This window comes from Chiroxiphia lanceolata, chromosome 13, assembly GCF_009829145.1.
Source record: "Chiroxiphia lanceolata isolate bChiLan1 chromosome 13, bChiLan1.pri, whole genome shotgun sequence".
NCBI lineage: Eukaryota > Metazoa > Chordata > Aves > Passeriformes > Pipridae > Chiroxiphia > Chiroxiphia lanceolata.
Genome location: NC_045649.1, coordinates 15,668,166 through 15,691,889, shown reverse-complemented (window position 1 = coordinate 15,691,889; position 23,724 = coordinate 15,668,166). Strand labels below are relative to the sequence as shown.

Here is a 23,724-nt window from a genome sequence, read left to right as displayed (position 1 = left end):
TGGCCGGGCCGAGAGGGGCTCAGCCCGAAGGAAAGCCCAGCTGGAACGAGGGAGAGCCGGGACAGCTCGGTGGCCGAGGGGGAAGGCAGAGTCGCTGCCACCGCCGCGGGGACGCGCCGGGGACGTCTCTCCGTGGGGAGGGCAGCAGCGGCGGCATCATCCCGCAGAGCCGCGGCCGGGCCGAGTTTAACTTGTTGGCACCCGGAGGGGCGGGGGGGCTTCGCCTCCGCGGGGCCCCGCGGGAGAGGAGCCGCTGCCGTCGGCCGTCGCCGCGGGGGACGGAGGGAGCGCCCGCCGCGGGCACCTCCGGGCTGCGGGGGCTCACTCCGGTGCAGCTGCGGGGTCCCCGGACCGGGCCGGGCCGCTCCGCTCCGCTCGGTCCTCTGCAGCGCCCCACTGCTCCCTCGGCCGAAGTTTCCACCCCTTTTCTTACCTACTGTCTTGATGTTTTTCTTGGGGGGATGTATTTCTGATATCTCTGGTTGGGTGAGGAATTACTGTCAACTCTGGAGGGAAGCGAATCGATTCGGACAAGATTACCTCCAGCTTAAAATAAGGCTTCCAAATATGAAGACATTGGGCGTACTTAGACTTGCCCTTTTTCCCCGTGCTCTTGTCGAAATGCCTGGTCCTGATTGCAAGGGCACAGCTTTTCCAGTTCTGATTTTCTGGGGCTTATTGCATGTCAGAATTGTAAAAGTCCTCTGGACAATTTACAGCCAAAACATCTGGTTCGTTAAAGCAAAGCTACTGGACTAAGACAAACAAACTTTGCTGCTGTGTAAATTCACTTGCCCAAACAATTTACATTCAAGCAAAGATTTTTAGCCCGAAGAAAAAACTTTTATTCATTTGTATTCAGGAGGTTTGGGAATTCACAGGCATTTTAAAATAATTTTGCTCTATTAAAGTTATGTAGATATTACAAAATGTCTTTGTTCTCTTCTCAGATAATTATCGCTGCTATAATGGTTATTGACAACACTTTGTATTTTACAGAAGCGCAGTGTCGTTTTCGGGCGCGGGTAGTGGGTTTTTTTAAACAAACTTGTCAGATCCGTATTCATCTGGTCCAGCCTTAATGAAAGCTGCTGCTTCTTTGTTCTTCGCCAGGAGAAACCCAAGTACTTCCAGCATTTCGATGGTGCTGCCGAGGCATAGGGCAGGAGGGCAGGTTGTGCCCTGGCACAGAGGGCCGGGGGTGCCCGGCGGGACCGGCCGCGGGGCAGCCGCGTTATGCGCGCCCGGTGCCGGCGGCGCCTCCGCGGGGCTCCCCCAGCCCAGCCCGCGGTCCGCCCGGGGCTGCGGGGGCTGCCAGGGGCAGGTGAGGCCCCCGACCGCCAGCCCGGCCCCTCCGCCCCCGACAGCCGCTGCCCCGCACCGGCGGCTCCAAAGGCCCCGGCTCGCCGGTGCCCGACCCTTCCCCCGGGCCGGGGGCACTCGGGTACTTTCCCGCGGGTCCCCGCCGGCTCCTCTGCCCCGCTGGAAGGGGAGGCGCCGGCAGAGCCGGGCCGGGGCCGCTCGGTGCTCGAGGCTGACCCCCGGAGAGCAGTGAACCGGTGCGAACAGCGAGGGAGAGCAGCCACACACGGGCACCTCGGCGCACGCCGCTCCTTGCCTTGTTTGCAGGTAGCAAGTGGCGAAACATCAACACGCTGCTCGGGAGAGAACAAGGTTAAAGCCCGGGTAAAACACGCTGGTTTCTAAGAGGCGGCCGTTCCAAGTTTGCTAAACTTCCTCACTGATCCTCTTTGGCCGTTCCCATAGCCAGCAGTTAATTCCAGGGGTCCTTTGTCGGCTCAGCTGCTGTCTCCGCTCGGGCCAGGGGACGGGAGGGGTGTCTCGGGCAACTGGTGGAGTTTTGGCGTAGGGGAATGAAGTGAGTAGGAAAATGTACACCAAAGAAAGGCACTAAGCAGCGTCCAGTGGTGAAAGATAAAACATTCTTAGCTGATGGAAAGTTCAGGAGTGATGGTTATCTAATTATGTGATTATAAATAATTGGTACCTTAGTTTAAAACTGCTGGAAAGAGCGACCTTAGGGCTGAGCCTCGTATGCTGAGCCTTTGTAGATGGAGTCTGCTCAGCCTTCGATTTGATGCGTTATGTTTGGAAATGTTACACTTCATAAAGTTGTGGGTTCCAGCTTTCTGGAATAGATTGTGACCCCGAAAGAAGCCGACGCACATGAAGGCATCTGCACTTCCCTCTGTAAATCGTCTGGTAGAAAGTTCAATAGATTTTTTTTTCTTCCTTTTTTAAAAAAATTAATATAGTTAACAACCAAATTATTCCCCAACTTCCTGAGCATTTTGGCACTGAGTTGTGGATGTGTAAACGCAGGGCATGTGTCTGTGTGCACGTATATCTGCTGCCTTTCTCTCTCACACACACGAGAATTATTATTTCTAACTGAACTCAGAAAGTTCCTCCAATTACTTTTTACGGAAAGTTTCACTTATTTCATTCCCCCCACCCCCCCAGTCCCAGCTCGGCGCACTGGTACGAGCCCATCACTCTCCACTGCCGGCGCGTGTGGGCCGCCCTTTGCAAAGCTAGGTAAGCGCTGTTTGCACAAACCTCCCCACGCAGCGGGGCCGGGGACCGTCTCGCGTGTTTGTTTGCGTTAAGTGACACCGCTCAGCTGCTGAGGTGCCACCTGCCAGCATCTTCCACGCAGGCTGTGCTGCGGGAGGCAGAGCTCTGCTCGGGAGCCTGTTCCAACACAAATGCCACCACATGCATAAACCCACGCCCGCGTGTGGGAGAGCGCACCCGCGGGAGGAGGCTGCGCACCCCGCCGGGCACCCGGGCCCAGCCGAGCGGGCAGGGGCTGACATCCCTCCTGCGGGCTGAGGGTGATACAAAGTCAGTGAGAAATGAGCAGATTTAGGGAGAGGGAAACGGAAGGAATAAAAAAACTTCTTCCAACTTGCAACCGCCCCAAAATTCGGGATTGGTCGCTGCAGCGCGTTCCTCGGGATGCCCCCGTAGCCAGCTTGAGGAGAATCGTGATCGTCACTGGCTTTAGTGAGGGCTTTCGTATATTTCTGAACAGCCTTCCCAGGACTGCAGTGACTACACTCGCGCCGTATCGTTTTAATTTTGCTGTAGTTTTCAGGGCGCTTTACCAGCGCCTGGTGGCAGAGCGACCTTCCTCCTGCGCTCCGCGCGGCAGGCAGGGACAGAGCCGCCCGGGGCTCCCGAGGCTCTCGGTCGAGCATCCCAAAGTTTGTTGCAGCCTCTCCCGCTCCAGAGCTCGGAGGAATCCTCCATGTTGCGCAGCGCGGGCCGGCTCGGTCGGCAGCCCCTGAGCCCCGGGTTCGCCTCTCGCCGGCTCCGCGCTCGGTGCGGTCCCGCGGAGCCGGGAGCGCAGCCGGGCTGAGCCCCAGCCCCTGTCCCTGCCCCTGCCCCCGGACGGCAGCATCCTTCGGAGGGGGGTGGGGGGCGTGAATTATTTAGGTTTTCCATTTCCTAATTCCTACTTAAAGGGGGAGGAGGGAGAGGGGAATGAACGAGCTATTAACCGCAGCCGAGCCGCGCTTTCCCGAGGATGTCTAACATTTGTAAATACTTATGCTGCGGCTGGGTCCCCTCCTCCCCGGTTAAGTTGTTTAGTATGTCGGTTATTTGTACCGAATCCCGGTCTGCGTAGCGTCTGATGTGTTGTCGTTGCAAATGTGCGGCCGGGGTGACACTGATGGATGCGCCAATGGTGAGACGGACAGATGTTAGGGCGGATCTAGCGGCACGCACCGCCGCGGTGCGAGCCCGCCCGCCCGCCCCGCCGGGGCTGCCCGCCCGCCCGGCCCCGTCCTGCCGCACGGCTCACCCACGCCCGCACACACTCACACACACGGGCGTTTTTGGGGAAGCGGGGTGGGTGGGGGGGAACATCTCCGTGTCGTCTCTTAAGCAGATCTGATCGCTCCTTCTGTGAGCAGATACTGTAACTGTGAGGAGCAACCAGCGAGTATCAATGAGATGGAACTGAGCGAGTTTGGCAGCAGAAGCGGCAATTGACAACTCACCATTTTCTTGTTTGCAAGAGAAATGTTTCGTTTTCCCCCAACAGTAGCAATTTCCCGGGGACTTTAGGCGACTGCGATTTTTTTTTTCATCCTAAAGATCAGCTTAGGAAAAAAAAAAATCAACTCATAACAATAATAATCAAAAAAAATATATCCCAAAACCTTCTCCACCCGTCACGTAAAGTGTTTGAATTTCCTGCAACTTGAAAGGGAAGCGAGAGCCCGAGAGCGGCACGGCGGCTTTATAGGATGTGAAGACGCAACAACATCTGCACTTAGTCAGGTATTTGGAATTATCCCAACTCTCGAAGAATGGGGGCGAGAGAGTGGAGATTTTTTTTTTTTTTGATCTTACCGTAAAAGTGAGCTCAGCCTTTTTTTTTTTTTTTTAATTCCTCCCCGTGAACTTAAAAAAAAAAAATCGCTACTTTTTTTTTTTTTTTTTTTTTTTTGTGGGGGTGCTGTTGTTCTGTTTCATCCCCGTTCCATCCCTGCCCCGCTCCCCGGTGGCAGTGCGGGGGTCCCGGTGCGGGGTCGCGGTGCGGGAGCGGGCCCTGCGCGCCCCCGGCCCTCTCCGCGCCGCGCGGCCCCGCCGCCCAGGGAGGCGCAATCAAACCCGCAGCACATCGATCCGCCGGCGCTCGGCAGTGAACTTGGACCGAGAGAGAGAGAGAGAAAAAAAAAAAATTAAAAAAAATCCCCAACAAACTGAGAGAGAGATTTAAAAAAAAAAAAAAAATTAGCCCCCAAAAACAGGGAAAGCGAAACAGGAAAAGTGCTCCTTCCCGCAGAGCGGGGCGCGCGGGGCGCTGCCCGCTCCGCTCCGGCCCCGCGGGGCGGGCGCAGCGGCTCCGCTGGCGGGGGCGCCGCCGGCAGCGGCCGCCGGCCCGGGGCGGCCCCGGCACCGCCCGGCCGCGGAGCGGAGCGCGGCGCCAGCCAGGTGGGAGCCGGCGGGATGGATGTGCCGGCGGGCGCGATGTGCCGGGCGGCGCGGAGCGGAGCGGAGCCGGGCTGTGCTGTCACGGCGCGGGGCGGCCGGGATGGAGCGGCGGGGCCGGGCCCTCCTCGCCGCGGGGGGGGTCCCGTGCCCCGGCGCGGTGGGGGCGGTGGGCGCGGGGACTCTGGCGGGGAACGGGTGCGCGCGGGGGCGGAAAGGGAAGGGCTGCGGGAAGGGAGCGGGGCGAGCGGCGCGGAACCCTGGGCTGGGCTGCCCTGCCCTGCCCGGCGAGCCGCGGGCGGCTCTGGGGACCGGCGCCGGCGGCGGGCGAAGTTGGGCGGCGGAGGGGGCTCGGCGAGGGGGTCGCCCCGGGCAGCCCCTCGCTCGCCCCCGTGCCCGGTCCGCGGGCGATGTGCGCACAGGGAAGGCGCGGCCCGGGGCGGGCGGCGGCGGTGCCCCGCTCCCCCTCGGCGGAGCAGTTTGAGTGACACCGCGATCATCTCGTTTCCCTTCAAGCTTCGCCTGTTGCCGCCGCCGCCGCTCCAGCGCCGAGCCGGGAGCCGGGAGTGGAGAGCGCAGGCTGAGGCTCCGCCGGCTCCGGCCAAGAGATCCCCCGTCTTTATGCCGTGATCTCCCAGCCCAGCCAGGCACCGGGGGCGCAGGGCGGGGTGGGGGGGACTGCGGGCTCTCCCCAGCCCTCCCGCCCGCACACCTCTTCGGGGGGCTTCCCCTCCTCCTTCCTCCGGGGCGATTTGTCAAACTTCCCCCCTCTTCTGCCAGCAGCAGCAGCAGCAGCAGCAGCAGCAGGGCTGTCCTCTCCTCTGTGCCGCCTCCTCCTCCGCCGCCGCCGCCTCCTCCTCCTACTCGGCATCGTGTATGCACAGCAACAAAAAATATATCCCCGACCCAGCCCTCGCGCCGAGGCTGGAGCAGCTCACCGGATCTCTGGGGCTGAGGCAACTCTTCCCACCCCCGCGCCCCGGCTGCCCCCCCCGCCGGCGCCCGCAGGAGCCCAGCAATGCCGAGGAGGAAGCAGCAAGCGCCCCGGCGCGCAGCAGGTACGAGAGCCGCTTCCCTTCCTTCCCTTCTCTCCCTTCCCTCCGCGGCCGCTGGCTTCTCCTCCCGCTTCCCTCCGTCTCTTTCATAACCGGCTCCCGGCGGGCTGAGCCGCCGCTCCGCGCCGCGCTCCTGCCCCGCTGCCCGCCGGTGCCGGGGGCTTTGCTGAGCAACTCTCGGACTGGAGGCACAGCGCCGGGGGGGGGGGGGGGGAGGGCTGGAGGTATTTTATTTTATTTTGTTTGCTTGGGTGGGGGCATATGAAAGCCCTTTCCCCACTTTGGTGCCCACTTTGATTTATTCCGGACTCTGCCATCGCCCGGGCTCGGTTCTGGGGCAACACGCAGTCAGGGGCAGGCGGGTGTGTGCGGGCACACACTGCACGGGCACGTATGGTCGGTGTGACTCCGGGGCTGGGGGAAGCAAGGAGGCGAATTTTGTTCATTTCCAGCCCGTACTTTGGCATCTACTTTGCTTTTCTCCCTCGTATTCTTCGTTCTTCTACATCCCGTTCCCTCACAGGCAAATGGTTTGTGAAAGCCAGGGAAAATACTCTTTCTAATTCATTTTTAAAAAAAAATCCTGTAAAAAAGAGATAGGGTATGTGTAAATACATGGCACGCTGCGAATGAAGTGTCAGGGACAAAGTGATTTGGAAGGTCTGCAGTGTTACTTGAAGATCCAAGCCCAGAGCTGGTTCCTTTGCCCAACTTTTATCTTTTTCTCTCCTCCCCTTGTACTGCACTGGAGATGTCTCTGCCGGACAGACAGATCCGCCTAGTTGGTCACTTTCTTTGGTAGCCTCTTCTGTTAATCCTATTGATTTCTTATTAATGAGTCCAGATGAGGAGCTGCAAAGTAAACCCAAGGAAAAAAAAAAAAAAGGTCTGTGTATTGTCAAATGACTGGCAAATGTTTCTTTACAATTTCCTCCATATTTTTTTTTCTTTTTAGAAATACTTTTCTAGGCGTTGTGCTGGTGAGGTTTTTTGTTTGGTTGGTTTGTTTTTCTTTTGCCAGAAATGTCAACTTCTGTTAAACTTAAGCAGTATTTTTTGGAAAAGCCCAATTGAAAAGAAAACAGCAAAAGAAAAGCCCCACATAATTTTACAGTAATCCTTAGTTGGGGATATGTGGGCTGGAAAAGGTTTCCTTGGCCTGTTGCCATCCTTGATTTGATGTCTGATTGATCGCCTGTCATCTGGCAGCCTTTGATCTATTCATTCCCGATAAACATCAATAAATCACTTGCCATGGTAACGCCAGACTCGGTGACGTCACACGTGGCCTGTCAACTCTCTGTTAGTGCAACTTGAGGGGCTCCTGGCGAGCGGTGCCACCGAGCCACATGGCCCAGGGCTGGCAGAGGTGCAGGCACAGGGCTGGGGCTGGTGAGGGGCAGCTTTGGGGGGACCAGGGTGAAACAGCCCTGAGAGACCGGTGTGGAAGTTTTCCAGAGGCTCTGGCAGCATTACTGGCAGCGCAGTTGTGGTTGTGCTTAGGACAACTTGGAGCAGGTAGTCCCTGCAGCTTGGTGTAGGGTGTTGTTAGAAAACAGGCGTCCAGAAATGTGACAGTGCTTTCACACTGCTCTGACAACTTCTGCGAGTGGTGTGGTTTGAATTTAGTAAACAGCAAGGGGCTCGGGCAGTAATACAAATTGTAAGTAACGATGTCCACGTTTCCTTTCTTCTCTTCTCTGACATACACGTGTTCAGCTCGTACTTTTGAGACAGAGAAATAGACTTCCCAGCAGTCTTACTCCGTTTACAAACAGCCAGAAAGTTTGGGAAGTTTCACAGTACTGTAGTGATACAATCTAGCAAACAATATCGTAGCCAAACACTTCATGATAATATTTTGCATTTCTGGCCTATGTCATCAAATAAGCATTAAAAAAAAATAAGAAGGTGAACTTTTCCTAATACTTGGGAAATTCTATTCTGTAACATGAATTTAGTTCTGCAAAATCTTTCTCTTTTGTGTATTTGATACATTCGACTCTGCTGTATCCTGGGCACTCCATAGACAGGAAGAAAATGTTTCTGCACTAAACATACATTCTGAGGTATCTTTCTCTCCCTGTACCACTCTCTCTCTCTCCCTCCTTTCTCAAGTGAATCATCCATGATGTGCGATCTATCTTTCATATTTAGCAGAAGTGTAATCTCTTTAAACTTTTAGCTTTTTGATAGCCACATTAAACATTTAGTATTGTGTATAATTGCTTCCCACTGAGATGCTGTTTTATTGGGCACATTGGAAATGTTACTTTTTCTAATAGCAGTAAAAGCAAAGGCTTTTTTCTTTTTAACACCTTAAAAAACAACTAAGAAATAACAGGTTAGTTAAGAAATATTCATTACAAAAACTTGACTGCAGGACTAATAGGAGATGGAAGAATGGTTTTGCTCTATCAAAATGACCCGTCAAAACGACTTTGTTTCATATTTGATTTAATTGTCTCTCTCCTGACAGGCACATTCATCAATAGCTTAATGGTCAATCAGAAGTTGGCAGAGTGAGTGCTTTCATTCTTTCCCATACACTAGCTTTGGCTTTACTTTATCAAAATGCCTCTGCCTAATGGATATGGGGGATGTAGAATGACTGAAGGGCTACTTATTTGACAAGAGTGAAAAAACAAGAACATTTATGCTGTTGATAAGTGCATGAAGATAAATAAGTGAGCTGTATGAGGCGTTTTATTTTAAGACAGAAGAAACTTACTCTTTTTTTCCCCCTTTTTGGCTTGAGAGCTGCGAGTTATAAGGTTCATGACTGCTTTTGTGGCATACTGAGAGTGATGACAAATTGATTGCTTGGTACTGAGAGAGAAAAAAAGGTGGTGGGGGGGAGAATTAAAGATGTCTGCTGATTGGTAACTCAGGAAATCCAGTCCCCAGCAACCTTGAGAATACTCGAGAATTTTTTTTCTCCAAACTGAAAGGTCCGCTCAGCCATAAAAAAAGAAAAGTTGTTTTGCCAGCTTCATTAGTGTTCACCTAATTAGCTGTAAACCTGATGGATTCCTGACAGCTTTAATGATTGGAGATGACAAGCTCCACGCAGTGTCATCCAGCAGAATTAGGTTTGCAGCTAGTTTGATGTAATCAAGTTGATATTACACAGTCCTGGTTGCCTTTAGTTGTGCATTAACTCAATTTTCTGCTGCAGGTGACAAATGGGCTTTGGTACCTGGATAATCATGTCATAGGAATTAGGGCCCTTTTAATGGTCTGGAGTAGAATAACAACAACAAAGAACTCTCAGCAGCACAGAGCTCGCAGACATAACAGACAGGTGCACAAATTCTTTATGTCTAGCCCAAGTGTTAACACCACACTGTGGAAGACTAAAGCTGTCTGTGAGAATCAAGAATCTGTAAAAATGATAATTTCACTTTGTTTTCTTAGAGACTCAGGTGAATATCATAGATAAATTTGGGAAGAAGATTCAGGGACTGCAATTTTATTCCTCACCTGTTAAAGAAAGAAATAGTCAGAACTGCTGCTCCAAAGACTTCTGTCATTTAAGTCAGGAGGAAGAAGGTATTTACTAGTTAGAGGCTACTGTCTGGAGAAGCTAAGGTACTGTATTAATAGAGGCCAGTCTTGTTCATGCAAACAGTAATTATCTATCCTTAAATTATAGCTTTCACTTGCAGCTTTTTTAGAAACCTATTTAAAAGATCAAGAAAATGTACTTCCTACTGACACAAACAACTTAATATATGTTTTGTATATGTATCTTCTGGGGAGGGATTGGGAACTAGTGATTTGTTGGGATCTCATTTACTTTGCTTATTTATTTTAAAATTGAATAAAACAGTAAGACCCAGACAACTGCACACGAGTTTTCAAGCCTCTGGAAAAAAGCAAACAAACAGACCTGGGCCTAAGGTATTTTTTATTTTCTATATATAGTATGCTTTAAACCTTAGAGATTGCTGCCTGCTTTTTAGGCTCTTTACAACTTGTGTGCTTACATTCAAAAGATGCACCTGGTCAGCGTGGACACTGAAATACACGGAATTGATTTCTCAGAGACGCGGAGCACTTCCAGTTCTCAGGGACTTCATTGCTCCTGCCAGTTCTCAGCACCTCCAGAGCAGGGCTGGGGGTGCGCCACAGAAAACAGATGCAAGATGGCACGCAGGTTGTGCCACCAGATTTCCAGGCAGCTCTGACTTCGGGAACTTGAATGCTCGCTTTAATTTATGGGAATTGCTTGCAACTACATACATACCCCAAAAGTAAATGTAGCGATAAAGTAGACTACCTATAAAGGTACTTGCAGTGTCAGCCCTTGGTATGTTATTTGCCTCCAAACCTGCCACATATTTCTCTGTTGGACAGAGATTCTTCCTAGCAGCAAGCTGACAAAATGATTAGTTATGGCTGTCCTCTGCTTTTTTTTTTTTTCCCTTTTTTTTTTTTTCCCCTGCAAAGTGTGAAGGAACAATGCAAAAAAAAAAAAAAAAGAAAAAGGGGCATAAAAATAAAAAGGCTTGATAGATTCCCCTGAATATCCGCCTGGAAAACAGAATTTTCCAGAATCAGCTGCCATTTCTCCCATTAGCTTGACAGCTGTCAATTAGGGCTTCAGTGCTCTCCTGGGCCACAGTTTATTGCGTGCGGTTGATGTTGTCATTTTGTTCTCGGTTTTGCCTTGAGCACTATCATGAGCAGGAGTGAAATAGTCAATAACTGATGTATCAGCAGTTATTTCTTAAATTGGCTTACAAGTCTGCATTTTTCCTCTTTTTACTAAAGATTGTTTTGTAAAGTGATTAGAATGAATTGTGACTGCTGCAGGGTTATGGGAAATGCAGTGAAGCTAGGGTGAGTTAGCAGGATTAGAGTGGGTCCTTTTTGTCAGCCCTGCTTCCAGGATTAGTGGAAACTGTATAGAAAAGATCACCTTCAGGGTGAAGTGTGGGGTACATTTTTAAGCGTGCTACGTGCACGCTTGTGCAGAAACATATGGTAGTACAGAGTGAATGAAAAGAAATAATTTGCCAGGACGTAAAGTAACCTACGTGTTATCTTTGTGAACAAACCTTGGCACTGCTGGTTTTACGGTGGAGTAATCCATATTTTAATCCAGTGTCGTGACCATTTCCTGGAGAATCCAAGTACAGATTGTCAAATTTTAACACGGCCCTGTTTTCAAGATGCTGCTAGTAGATCAGGTATTCAGATGCCTGAAGTGTTGCATTGTCAAGGAGGAGTGCATGTGTGTGTATGGTTATGATACAACACCAAAAATAACATAGTTGCTGAGCAATCGTGTGTTATCTTATCTATGAAATACTTCAGCATCATTTACTAAACAATCTACCTCAGGTGTTTTAGTCTGATTTTTTTTTTCCTCTTCTCTGTGTGTTTGGTATTTTTTTTTTAAATTTAGTTACGCCCAAATTGTGGTTTATCAGCCTTAAGTTAAAAATGAAAGGTGAATACAATATATTGTATTTGGTAACAATGATATGGACTGGTACATCCAGACAGATAATATGCAGTTGTAATTAGAGTGAATAGACAGGCATTCATTTTTAAATTCTTTGACACATGCATAAAATAGTCATATAATAAGATAAGATGACAATTTTATGTTAGGTTGATAAAGTGTCCCGATACATGCATTTAAATGTCTGTAAGCCTTTTTTTATCCAGACAGATTAATTCTAGTTTCCAGCATTTGCAGTTAGACATTAAATTAATTTTAAAAATCCCACTAAACAATGGATGTGTTGCTTTTTTGTGTGTGTGTGTGTGTCATTACCTAAAGCAGGAGGATTGAAAAAATTTGTGCAATTGATTTTTCTTGATTTCAACATTTAAAAAAAAAAAAAGGCACAAAAATTGGCTCAAAGGATTTAAAGCATAGTCCACAAGAGATTGTATTGTAGTTTTCTTGAGTATAATAATGCGGAATAGAACATTGTCAGAGCTTGAAATTGTTTGTTACCATTTTCATAAAAAGAACAGAAAGAGTTGAAATGAGTAGGGCTTAATTTCAGAGACTGCGAGATGCATCCTACTGCATTTGCCTGATTTTGCGCCTGAAAGATATTTTGGTCATCTCAGCAGAGAGCCAATCTGCAGAATTTAAACACTTCTCATTGCAGGCATCAACTTTAAGATATTTCTCAGAAAATGTTCAAAGGGTTTTTTTTTCCCCCGGGGGCGGAGGGAGAGTGGGGAAAGAGTTACCAGAGGATCATAAAATATCTGAGAGCTCTTTGCCAATGCCATTACCTGGCCTCTTCGGGCAGTGAAGAGGCAACTCTTCAAGAATAATCTAAGTTCGTATTTTAGACTTAATTATAAATTATTAATTAACTCTGTCAGGACACATGTTATTAATTATGACTCTCTTTTCTTCATCCAGAGCAGCTGTTGGGAATCGCATAAGTTGACTGTATTTGTTGGTTTGGGAGTTTACCAGTGAAGAGCCCTCCATGCCCAGCCTGCCTTACCTCCAGCTCCCATCCCTTTCCTCCTGGCCGCCGCTGCCGGGCAGCTAAACCTGGCAGCGCTTGGGATTCGTACAAGTTTTGGGGCGATCCAGTGTGCTCACAATTAGTGAACGTTGTTCCTGGGTTGGTTTCTAGGTCCTGTCTGTAAATAATTCCTGTTTTAGGGAGCCTGCATGGTGGTGGGGAGGCGGGAAGGGCAGCAGCCAAGCCTGAGCAAGAGGGAAGCCAGGCAGTTTCCGTGCCCTTCCGCCAAACTCCCGCCAAACTTCACACGTTGTCGTAGAGGAGGGAGCTGTTTCATTATTCGTTTGGAATGATCCAAATTCATTTACTTTTGATATTTCCATCATTAAATTGAGCCCTCTGTTTCAGTTTCTCATGTGTTCTTTGCGGAATGCATGTTGCATAAAATAGGCAATTTTTAATGAACAATTTAATGTAAATGGGTTCTGAATTTAAATTAATATTAATGAAGCTTTGAGTGAATTTATTTTGCATACGTAAAGGCTTGTAACTCTTTCACCCATACACTCTTGTCTTTATGTACTAACACATTGGTTAGGTGAATTGGCTAGTTTCCATATTTCGTGATTAAAAAACTTTAATGGATTTTACATGGATATTTGTGCTAGTGCAGCTTTACGCAGGTTGGTATCGCTATTAAAAATGTATCTGCCTTGATATTCAGATTTTTGTAGTTAACATTTTACTGTGTTACGCCACCGTTTCTCTACATTTCTTTCTACTTTGGTTTCGCCTTTATGCTTAAAGAAAAAATTATTCCAACAATAGTCACCACAGTCAAGATGTTTTCTTTCTTTGGCTTACCTCTAATGCATTATGTATTTAGGAATGATGGGATGTTCTATAATTAATTCTGTTAGATGTAATTGCTATAATCACTTTGATGCTACACATAATAAAAGTAATATGGTAAGCATACGAAAAAATATAAACACCTTATTGTAACAGTTTCTGTAAAATTCTTTTAAAAATCTTGTTTGGAGCGGAACCTCCGCTTCTGTATTTTGTCAAAGCTAAGATTTTTTTTTTTTTTTAAGTACATTAGTTAGTAAATGAATTAATTTTAGATATTGAAAAGATTTTGACTGGCAGGTTGTCTTGTATGTGCACACGTATATCCCTGGCTCTGTGCGCTATTAAGGATGTAGTTCATTAAGAAGCCAATCTTCAGCGTGGCTACAAGTGAGACATAAATATCACTGTATATCCCATGAAATAAGAGACAAATATATACATTATATCAAAGTCCAGGACATAGGAAATAACACAGGAATGGTGTTGTGGAGTGGAAAGCTTCTTTGTAGCGCAAAATTATGGGAAATATAAAATGTATGAAGGGTAACATGTAACTAGAGAGGGAGTTTTTCAGGCATGGTCCCAAGTGAGAAAAAGACTCTAGAAGGTGATGTCCCTCCCCCTGCCTTTTTTTTTTTTTTTTTTTTTAACAAGTAGCTTTGAGTTATTGTTTGCAAACACAGTTTTTGATAGAGAGGAAATGAAAAAAATATGTGCAATGAGTTAAGCTGTGTAGCTGATATCCTTGATTCTGTACGAAAAAATGTTAATATGGCCATAGTTCTTAATTAGTTGCACGCCATACTTAATGCTGCAAAGGTCACTTGGTTTTATGGTCCAGCTTTGCCCATGAATTTGTATGTTTCCCCCCCAAATCTGTATTTCTCTCTCATGTATTTTCTAAGCAATTGAGTGTGCAAATCGTGGTTAAAATGCAAGCTAGAAACAAGATTAGACAAATACATTCAGTGTGGACAAAGAAGAGGGTTTTTTTTTGTTTTGTTTTGTTAACGTTATTTTCAAATAATGCACAGCCTTTGCGTGGCGAGCAGCAGTATTACATTTAACTTCTGTAAGCTGAACAAACAAACCCCAACCAACCTCTCGCTGGATTGTTCTGGGGAAGAACAGAACAGGGTGCTGTTTCTGAGTGTCTCTGGGACTGGGCTCGCTGCCGGCAGCCCTTTCCCTGCTAGGTCAAGCCTGTTGCTGGAGGGCCAGATCTCAGCAGGGGCCTCCAGGAGGCTTGGCGAGGCTGCTCCAGACTGGCAGCCATCAGTCATCCATCTGTGACACAGAGTCTGTTTTTGATGGCAGGGATGATAAAAGGCCTGGGAACTGTATAGGCCCTTGTAATCAGGGCCAGTGCTGACATCCTTCTCAACTTTGACAGCTTCTTCCTTTTCTCTCTTCACCGCCAAGACTGTCTCAACTGGATTTTTTTTTCCTCTCTCTTGTTTCATGTACTTGATCAGTCTCAGATGCTGGGAATTATTTTTTTTCTGGAGGGAGGGGGAGTGTTTCTTTTGGTTTGTGGGTTGGGCAGGTGTGAGAGGAAGTCTGTTTTTTTTTTTTTTTTTTTTTTTTTTTTTTGTACTGTAGGCCTGTTGCTAATTAATGTTCCTCCATAAGATTCTGTCGGAGTTGAGTAATGTTTTTGATCTTTATGCCTGATAACTGCATACTTAATGAGATTTCAAAGCTGTGAGTGCAGCTCCCTACAATTATTGACAGATGCCTTTTCTTTGCCATTGGGTTCAGCTTCATAAATCCTCCTGCAGTAATGAGGTTCAGAAGTGCCACCCTGCCAGTGAGCTAATGAAAGAGGGGGGGAGGGAGGGAACAGCTCATGCCTGCCTGACACATTTTTTTCCTTTAAAATTTACTATGCAGATGTCAAGCTGTGGGACGATTACTTCAAACATGCTAATTTTTATCTTGCTTTTGTGTCAAGCCTGCATGCCATTTTTTCCCCCCCCAATAATAAATAAAAATAGAAACCTCAACCTATTTAAATTTTATCATGGATCATAACTATTGAAGACTTTGATATATGTGTGTTCTTTTGCAGTTTCCAGTCAGTGGAGCAGTTTTTTGAAATCCGAAGGGCAGAGGGAGGATAAAAAAAAAAAAAAGGGCGGGGGGGGGAGAAAAGGCAGCAAGCTTCCTCGGCCGCACGTCGGCCTGCCCTAACCGTGCACTTGAAACATCGGAGATTTCATTTTAGAGTTCTGAAACTAAATCCTGGTGGAGAATAGCCGCACCATGCCAAACAGTCGATTTCCTTTTCAGCAGAGCCATACATCACTGACCCACCCTTCCCTCCCGACAGAATGACATGTGTCATTTATCACCGGGCCCTGCCAGAGCGCGGGGGGGGGTGCGGGGGCAGCTCCCGCTCCAGCACTGCTGGATGTGTTCCGCCGGCCGGCCGGGGAGAGGCACGGGAGCGCCTGGGTGTGCTGGGGGCACTGCCAGAGTGACTGAGGAGGTTATGTGCTTTCATATTATCTGCTAAGTCGCCTTGTTCAGCCCCCTGAAGATTTTCCCCTTCTGTTTTCTTTCTCTCTCACTCTCTTTTTATTTCCTCCTTTTCCCGCCTCCTCCCCCCCCTCTTTTTTTTTAAGTTTGGCAGTTGGGACAAACTGGCTGACACGTATCATTCAAGCAGCACCAGCTTGCTGGGGGTTGTGTAAATGAATCTGGGAGCTCTTGGTTTCACATGATTCAAACGTGCATTATTGAAGATGGATGTTCCTTAAAAAAAGATTGATGATGGATATCAGGCTTATAGTGCCATTTATCATTTTGAATATTATTTAGACTTGCCGTGTAAAGCTGTAACTTGAGAGTTGGATGAGCTGGGACAGAATGGAGGCCTCGGCGTGCACGTTGTGATTGATGGCTTTGCTTTCTCATTGTTTGTTACCAGATACTCGCCGGTCATTACAGGAGTGCCTTACAATTGTTTTAGGGGCTGGATTTCCGTGTGTGGATGTGTGTGTTTTTGTACAACAGGGAGAGGGACGGGCAGAGGCAGAGTTAAGTTTTTAGTGAGAGCATTTCAGTAATTGTAAAGAACGTAGACAAAGCCATGGCCCATGCAAGGATACAGGCAGTCTTTTGCATGAATACAGACTTGCTGTGTGTAACACTAAAATATAAGCAGGACTGTAGCTGATACAGCGTAACATTGTCAGGCACTGCCAGTTACAGTACAAAATTGTGCTTGTGAACAGATTAACACACTCCAGCTTCCTTTTGCTAACAAGATCCCCTTTTTTGGGGTCCCATAAGAAAACAAAGTTTTAGGACATAATTATTTCAGCATTTACATATTTCTTTTCCTCCCATCCTCTTCACCCAGGGTTGTGAATCTTTGAGTCTTGGTGTTTGCCCCCAAGCGACCAGGGTGCTCCTGGGGGGTGGATAGCCTGGTTGTGTAAGTAGTGAAGGCAATCCCTTCCCTCTTCGAAGCACTTTTGCTGGAACCAGGACACCCCCACCTGCTGGAAGAATTAAGGAAACAGCTTTTTATAGGCAATTAGCTCTTTCCTTGGAAGCGCAGGCAGGGATTTTCAGGAGATAGACACTCCAACAATGGAGCAGCTTCAGCAAGAGGCAGTGCCAAAACTTCAGGTGTTGGGGTGTTCGTGCACAAGCATCTCCAGGCAAGTGCGGTACCCAGCCCGGTTAAACTTGTTCTGAGTTGACAAACTATTGACTGTTCCTTGCCTGGCACATCGTACAAAAGTCAAGTGATTGACAGGAAGGGTAGGTAAAATTAGACAAGAATGACTTGGCTGGATCAGTCTTGAATTTGCGCAGGTAGATGGTATTTACTAAACACTGCTTGTCACAACAACTTTTTCTTTGATTGTGAGATGCCCTCCTAGCAAGTAGGAATTACAGCAAGCTTTAATAAACAATGTGCAGCATTTGAGTTAAAACATGTTTCTCAAAGCCAGCAGTGACTTTATATGAGTTTTTTAGAAATTAGTTTTTCAGAAATCTAGTTCGTTATTCTTTCTACAAATTCACTTCCGTTTACTTTTGGTGAACTCAGTGGTCAAAAGTAATGAGAATTCAAGTTTACATTCAAGTCCAACACCATGAAAAACTCTGAAAATACATAATATTTTCTGTGAAGCCTTCAACAGTAGAAGGTAAAACTTTGCTCTCCTACCCCTGCACTTGTGTAACACAGTAGGTAATTGAAGTACAAGTGCCAATTTGCTGGAACAATTGTAAACACACCTTGATACAAATGGCATCATTGCATTCTTACTGATTAGAAAACTTTGCTATTAATAGACACAAAGTCCATTTCAGGTGTAATTGGTAAGGAGCTGAGTGCACTCATGGGAAGAAACCTTGTTTTGTTTTTTGTTCGCTTTTATTCTTATCCCTTTTTTCAGTTTTATAGCTGGAGACATGATTTATTGCAGCCATCCATCTTTGGGGCTCATCCATCACATCCTGGTTGCTAGGCAATCATGGCAGCAGCTGTTTGCTTTGAATCAGACAGAAAAGTTGTCAATCATCAAAGGCAGGTGAATAGCATTAGAAACACGCTATTGTCAGACGGAATAATTAATCAAAGAGAGAAAAGATAATTAAAAAGATATGACCCTTGCAAGTACTTGCTCTGGGTTGCCTGGAAAAAAGAAAAACTGCCTGGTCTTTTCTAGACACTTAAGCAGCTGAGGGCTGATAAAATATGCACTCTGCAGTGCATAGTTTTTAATTAATTGAAAAAGGTTCAACATTCAAAGACGATGCTGGAGAAAAGTCTGATTATGAGCATAAGTAATATTTATTGTTTGCATGAAAGGCTTGACATGGAGTTCTAACTTTCTGTCACAAATCTCCTGCATGCTTGCACTAAGCCTCTTTCAGCTTCACTATCTTCCCTGGCAGTTACTAGAGTGTGTGGTTAGTCTGTCCAAGGCAGGGTCCTGCGGCTTTCATCCAGCCTTTTCATCCTGGGCCACCTTTTCAGTGTATTGTCTCGTTTGCCATCCTGTGCAGAGCTATCGGAGCTGCATGAGCTCTGCCATCAGCAGGGCAGGCAAAGCTCCACGAGTCACAGTGTTGCTCTGTGTTGGTACAGGAAAGGTGTGGAGGCAGCACCTATCTCATTTCCAATCAGCCTGTGGAATAACAGGCTCTTCTGAGCTGATTCATGAACTGGATTTTTTGGAATTGTGTGCTGGAGTGATAAAAAGGCCGCTACAAAGCCCAGTTTCCAACTCCTCTGAGTTTGGATACCCTGGCAGTAGGTGCAGCAGAGGATACCCAGCACAAGGAGTGCAGGAATGCACTTCTGGGCAGTGCAGTGTTGACCAGTGTTTGCAAAATAGTTGGGCAGAGCTGGTACTGCACCAGCCTGCCAGTCAAGACTGGTGTGAGGGCAACAGCCACTCAGGAGCTGGGTGTCTGAGCCCATAATTAGTGATAATGGGATGACTTGTCATTGATTGTTGGGCAAAGTACTCATGTAGTCCAAAAAACCCCCAACTTTGACGTTTGTTCATGCTTAGAAGATATGTCTGTGGATATGCCGATCATAAGAAACACAAGTGTGATGATTGCATTAGTTGAGTTTCTTTAAAAAAAAAAAATATTTTGTAAGTAGTGATGCAGAGGTGCCTGCCACACTCTCCCTTTGTATTTTTTCATTTTTGATTTCATACTTCCTTTACCCCGTTTTTATGCTGTCAGAAGAACAAACCCACTACTTTTAATATCAAAACTAGATATTAGTGTTGATTATCAGCAAGATTTGCAAGGATACATGCTGTGAAATACCGGGAATTTAAATTGCAGAATGAAAATCATACACATCATTACTGCACACGCCACCCCTTTCACACTGGCTGATAGCTTGGAGTGCTCTTTGCACAATTCTTTGCAGCAGTGTTACACAAGCAGCTCCTCTGCTAATTGTGTATCACATTTTCTGCTCTCACACTGTTTCACTTGTAATCATTCCAGTATTTACTTAGAGGAGGAGAGAACACAGCTAAGAAGGAAATGGGGTACCATCTGAGTGCTGGGTATGACACATCTGCTGCATAGAGCTATTCTTCCAACACTGGGAGCAGGAAGCTCAGGCTGCAGCTAACTTGGATGACTTGGAGAAATCTGTATCCTCAAGTAACATTTCATATTAGTGATTCCTCAGAACGTCATGTTCATCAAAGTTTGTGTGAGAAATAAAAAAAAGCCTCTCTAAAAGCATAGTTCTGCATATTAGCATTAGCTTTAGAAATATCCTCTGTACACTGTGTGACCAAAGTCAGCATCCCCCTTGGCTAATAGCCCAGCACTTTTATGTAAAGTTAGGATGTTGTCTGGAGGTGCTGGTGTGTATTTTTTTAGTTGGACTAACTTCTTTTTTCTTCTATATGTAATGATAATTCAGTCTGGCATACTACTGACATCTTTTGTCATAGGTGTGTGGGCCCTGTGACTGTGCAGGGCAGAGGAGGGGATGTGTGTAAAGGAATGCTGTGCTTTCTCTAGCACGTTTCTGTGTGCTAAATAACTGTGGGATAGCCATGCCCACATGGGAAGTGACATGTTTATGGCTACAGAGCTCTTCCCTCCTTTGCTGGGAAGTGGATTTGTCTCCTTTTCACATATCAGCACCTCTGATACCTTTTCAAGTATTTGCTGTATTTCAGACCTGCTGATCACTGTTTTATTTACTGGTAGGGGAACTGTGTCAGTAGTTCCCTAATGGAGGGATATATAGTGCTGACATCAAGCAAATGTTGGCTAAGAGACATATGGATAGATGGTTGTACGTTGGAATATAGGCAGCTATTGTTAGTCTCATAGTGATTTTTTTAGCAGATTATGGATGAAAGTTCCCTGTGATAATGTTTCCTTCTGCTAGTCAAATTGGAGTGCACCTTTTGCCTCTGATTTTTTCCAGTTTCTGATCCACGCGTGGTACTGAGGGAAGACAGAATAGCTATTCCCCATTTACAATATTTATTGATTCACAGCTGGAAGAAGCTGGACTCTACAGAAGGATTTTTTTGTCCTAGGCCCTTCTTCATCCTTCCCCAAGTACAGGTTGCTTTTGCACTTGTATAAAGAAAACTGTTTAGGAAGTTGAAATACCTTGGTACTGAACGTGCTAAAGCTGGGTTGCCTTTTTGTTCATATGAAGTGAAAAATGGACAGAATATGTCAAACATTAGCAGCGGCACAGATAGTAAACTGTTTTGCTTTAACTGGTGGAAGAATGTGCAAAGGGAGCTTAAAATAAACAGTCAAATAATAATCAGGCATTCGCCAGTGTTTAACTCGCTGTGTTAAGTAGATGTAGTACCTCAGTAGGAAACACTGAGTTACATGGTACATGTATACTGAAAAAATATCTTGAGGAAATATATATAATGTATGGGCTGAACTGAGTAAGTGTGCAGTGCATCCCCCCACCCTGGCACATACCCTGCCTAGTCCAGGCTCTTACACCTCAGCTCTCTGACGGACAGTGCTCAGCTCTGTCCTCACTGGGTGAGATCCAGGGTATTTCTCACTGGCTTTAGGGTGAGCTATCTTCTTAAAGGAGGGAGAATATGTGTTTCCTTCTGAAGATTTCAGAGATGAGAGAGACTTTTTATTCCACATTTTTAAGGTTAGTTGTCCTTTTTATTCCTTTCAGTGTCGCCCGCTGTTGCATCTTTTATATGCACGGTGATTTTAGGATTTCAGTCCCACAAGCCTGTGCAGTGAAACAGAAATATTTCTTATCTTCAGTTTTCAATTTGTCAGCAGTGTGCTTAAGAAAAGTCTTCTGCAAGCTAAACCTGAAGCTTTGAAGTTGTCTTGGTGTTCTCTAAGTGACCATCCTTCGGTGTCCAAGCCACACTGCAGTGAAATGCATAAAATACATTTGTATGAACTTATATGTTGTAAAGTATGAAAACACCTTGTTTTATTCAGCATATTTTCTAGGATACCTCTTCAGAAATGACTGGGGTAAAAGATAATGGTTTTACTGTCATAGGTGCAAGATGACTAACTCGTGTCACCTGATAATCCGGGGTAGAGCCAGATGGCCTTGAAGATAGGGAATCATCAGATAAAAGCCATCAGGTGGGGTACTACTTTTGCTCTAATGCCTGGGGTAATTGTGTAGGAAGGAGCAGGAGTGGAAATGCCTTCAGGAGAAGGTAGAGGAAGGACTAGTGCCATGCAGAAGAAAAGACTGGTAGGTAGAGATCTGAATTGCTGTATGGTTCCTAAAATAGAAATAGCTGAACTCATGTGTTGCTCTCATTCACTTACTTTCAAAATCCTGTATACACTGTGCTGTTGTTTTAGAGTTAAACGTGTGCTTTCCTTTCTGATACCCCCCCCAAATCTCCTTGCAATTGCTATGTTAATTTAGTTAGTTTGGGCATAAGAGTACAATTCCAGTAACCACCTTAACCTGGTGAGTAAAAAGGAGAGATGTGAACTCGGTGGACTGGCTGGGTTGGACTTGTTGCAAATTTTATTGAAAGAATATTTGAAAAGTAGAAGGTAGAACTTGAGGCAGCAAAGATACCATGTGAGTGGTTTTTTTATATGTTGAAATATATCATTTACCCAGGATACCTTGTCTTCCTTTGTTTTTGCTCTGGGCCTGCAATAAAATGCTTCCTATCTATATTAGTTAGCAAATAGTCCGATGTAATATATGAGAATAGTGGTGCATTATTTCCTCATGCTTATATGTTTTCTGTATAAAATATTCTAGCAGCAGTGAAATCTTGCTATGTGATTGCATTTTATTTTGAGACGGTTAGCTGAATAAGCAGGAGGACAAGCAAGCAGTAAGCTGAATGAAGGGAAAAGAAATAAAATTTTACAGCACATTCTTGTTGTAGGAGTGTGCAACACAAAACTGTGTGACTCAAATGCTCAATCTGGTCTTCATGATTAAGCAATAAACAAATTACAAAACAAAGTTATCGTCATTTAGAAACTTGTGCTCGTCATGAAAAAGTGAAATATTTAACATTTCTTGAAGGAAAACATCTTTTGTTACTTGATGTTCACTGGTTGTGTTTTTTGGTTAACAAAACTGTGTGTTTGCACTAGCATAGAATTAAAAACTTTATAGACAGCAGACATTTTGTAAAGTTGATTTACTGAATGTGATAAAGGAAATGAAACAGTTAAGCTTTGTGATGAAAGGACTGTTGTGCTTTCTTGTAAGGACTGGGAGATACACTTACATTACACTTTATGTGAAGTAGTTTGCTTACTTTGCTTAAGTAGAAACGTTTTTGCGTGTTGCATGTTTGTGTCATGCCTGATGTAATGGGGTGTTAATCCAGGAGTGGGTCTCCTTGGCAGCAGTACTGCAAACATGTAATAATACTAACACCGTGGAGCCCCCCAGATTTTGCTGTTACATCCAGCAGAGATGTGCCTGGTTTTTTTGTGTGTGAAAATGGACCATGTAATAATTATTGAAGTGTGTCAGATCACTGATGTGCACTCTACTTTACAGACAAGACTCCCCCCAAAAAAACCCTTTAAAATGGCAATTTCTTAACCTAAGGAATTTGCATTGTTATAATTGGGATTTTGGTTGTATTCAACGTGGGACGTACCTGCGTGGAGAAAGGAGATATTTGAGTCTTCCTTGTGTCTACAACAATTGCTTATGTGGATACTACCAGTGGCAGTTTCCAGTGTAAATAAGGAGCTGAGGACTAGACAGGAAGTCAGTCTTCCCAGGGATGTATTTATCAGAGCATGAAAGGGGCTGTGAGCTCCCCCTCAGCTCCTGGGGCTGGTGTGGAGCCTGGCAGGTGGCACTGCTCTGGTCCTGCACAAGCCTCTTGCCCCCACATGGCTCCATGTGGGGAAGAACTTTCAGCTGGACCTCACAGGCCTGTATGTGATGGACCATATCTGAGAATGGTTTAGCTGAAGCAAATGCCCATCCCCTGACATACAACAGCAGCTTTACATTGACTGGTGAGGTGGTCGAACACTCTAGAGCCATGGGGTGAAAATGAACTCAAATGGTACGGCCTGGAGAGCTTCAGTTCCTCTCCTGAGCCTGCTTCCACATTGCAGGTAGGACATAAATGTGGAAGGAAGCTCCAAGATGCTGTCCAGTCCTTCTCCATGTCATCTTACGCAGCCATGCCCTTCCTGGCAGCCATGCATGGACATCCCAGCACTTGCCAGGCAGTATCTGCCCCTGTCCTTGCTGCAGAGCGATGTTAGCCTGGCCTGCAGAGTTTCCTGTTGCACTTTCCAGTATCCTACAGACTGACTTAGCTGTCAATAGCTTGAAGCAAAGGTTTGGAGCAGTCTATACTGCTGTGGACTGTCCTTTGGAGTAAGCCATGGGCAGTGATGCTCCCAATGTTTGT

At 46.3% G+C, this 23,724-nt stretch overlaps 2 protein-coding genes across 5 annotated transcripts in view; one reads left to right on the top strand and one right to left on the bottom strand.

Moving 5' to 3' along the window:
• Window positions 1-1,373: 1,373 nt before the first annotated feature.
• On the bottom strand, window positions 1,374-4,429 carry LOC116793514. 4 transcript variants are annotated; one of them, XR_004359511.1, is made up of 3 exons: window positions 4,387-4,429; window positions 4,032-4,133; window positions 1,374-2,253 (listed from the first exon to the last, which is right to left on the bottom strand). XR_004359511.1 is itself a non-coding variant. In XM_032701407.1 (3 exons), exons 2-3 carry the CDS (start codon window positions 3,222-3,224, stop codon window positions 2,010-2,012), a joined length of 855 nt encoding a protein of 284 aa, XP_032557298.1. In that variant the 5' UTR covers window positions 3,225-3,697; window positions 3,853-4,415; the 3' UTR covers window positions 1,374-2,009. The 4 variants fall into 4 exon arrangements, 2 of the variants coding, with proteins under 2 accessions (XP_032557298.1, XP_032557299.1); XM_032701407.1 differs by adding an exon at window positions 2,581-3,697 and having other exon boundaries at window positions 1,374-2,220; window positions 3,853-4,415; XM_032701408.1 differs by lacking the exon at window positions 4,387-4,429 and adding an exon at window positions 2,581-3,697 and having other exon boundaries at window positions 1,374-2,220; window positions 4,032-4,050.
• Window positions 4,430-5,425: 996 nt separating this feature from the next.
• Window positions 5,426-23,724, top strand: part of TSHZ3 (teashirt zinc finger homeobox 3) — a 67,452-nt gene continuing 49,153 nt past the window's right edge. The window contains exon 1 of the mRNA XM_032701404.1: window positions 5,426-6,026. Within this exon, the coding sequence (XP_032557295.1) occupies window positions 5,987-6,026 (40 nt within the window). The 5' untranslated portion in view covers window positions 5,426-5,986. The remainder of the gene's footprint in view (window positions 6,027-23,724) is intronic.

Bases quoted from the DNA above. Each gene is read 5' to 3' on its own strand.
- LOC116793514 (XM_032701407.1), bottom strand. From the start codon at position 3,224: ATGCTCGACCGAGAGCCTCGGGAGCCCCGGGCGGCTCTGTCCCTGCCT. The intron at 2,221-2,580 runs GTTTGTGCAAAC...ACTTTCTACCAG, and splicing joins CGGCCCCGCTGCGTGGGGAG to ACGATTTACAGAGGGAAGTG.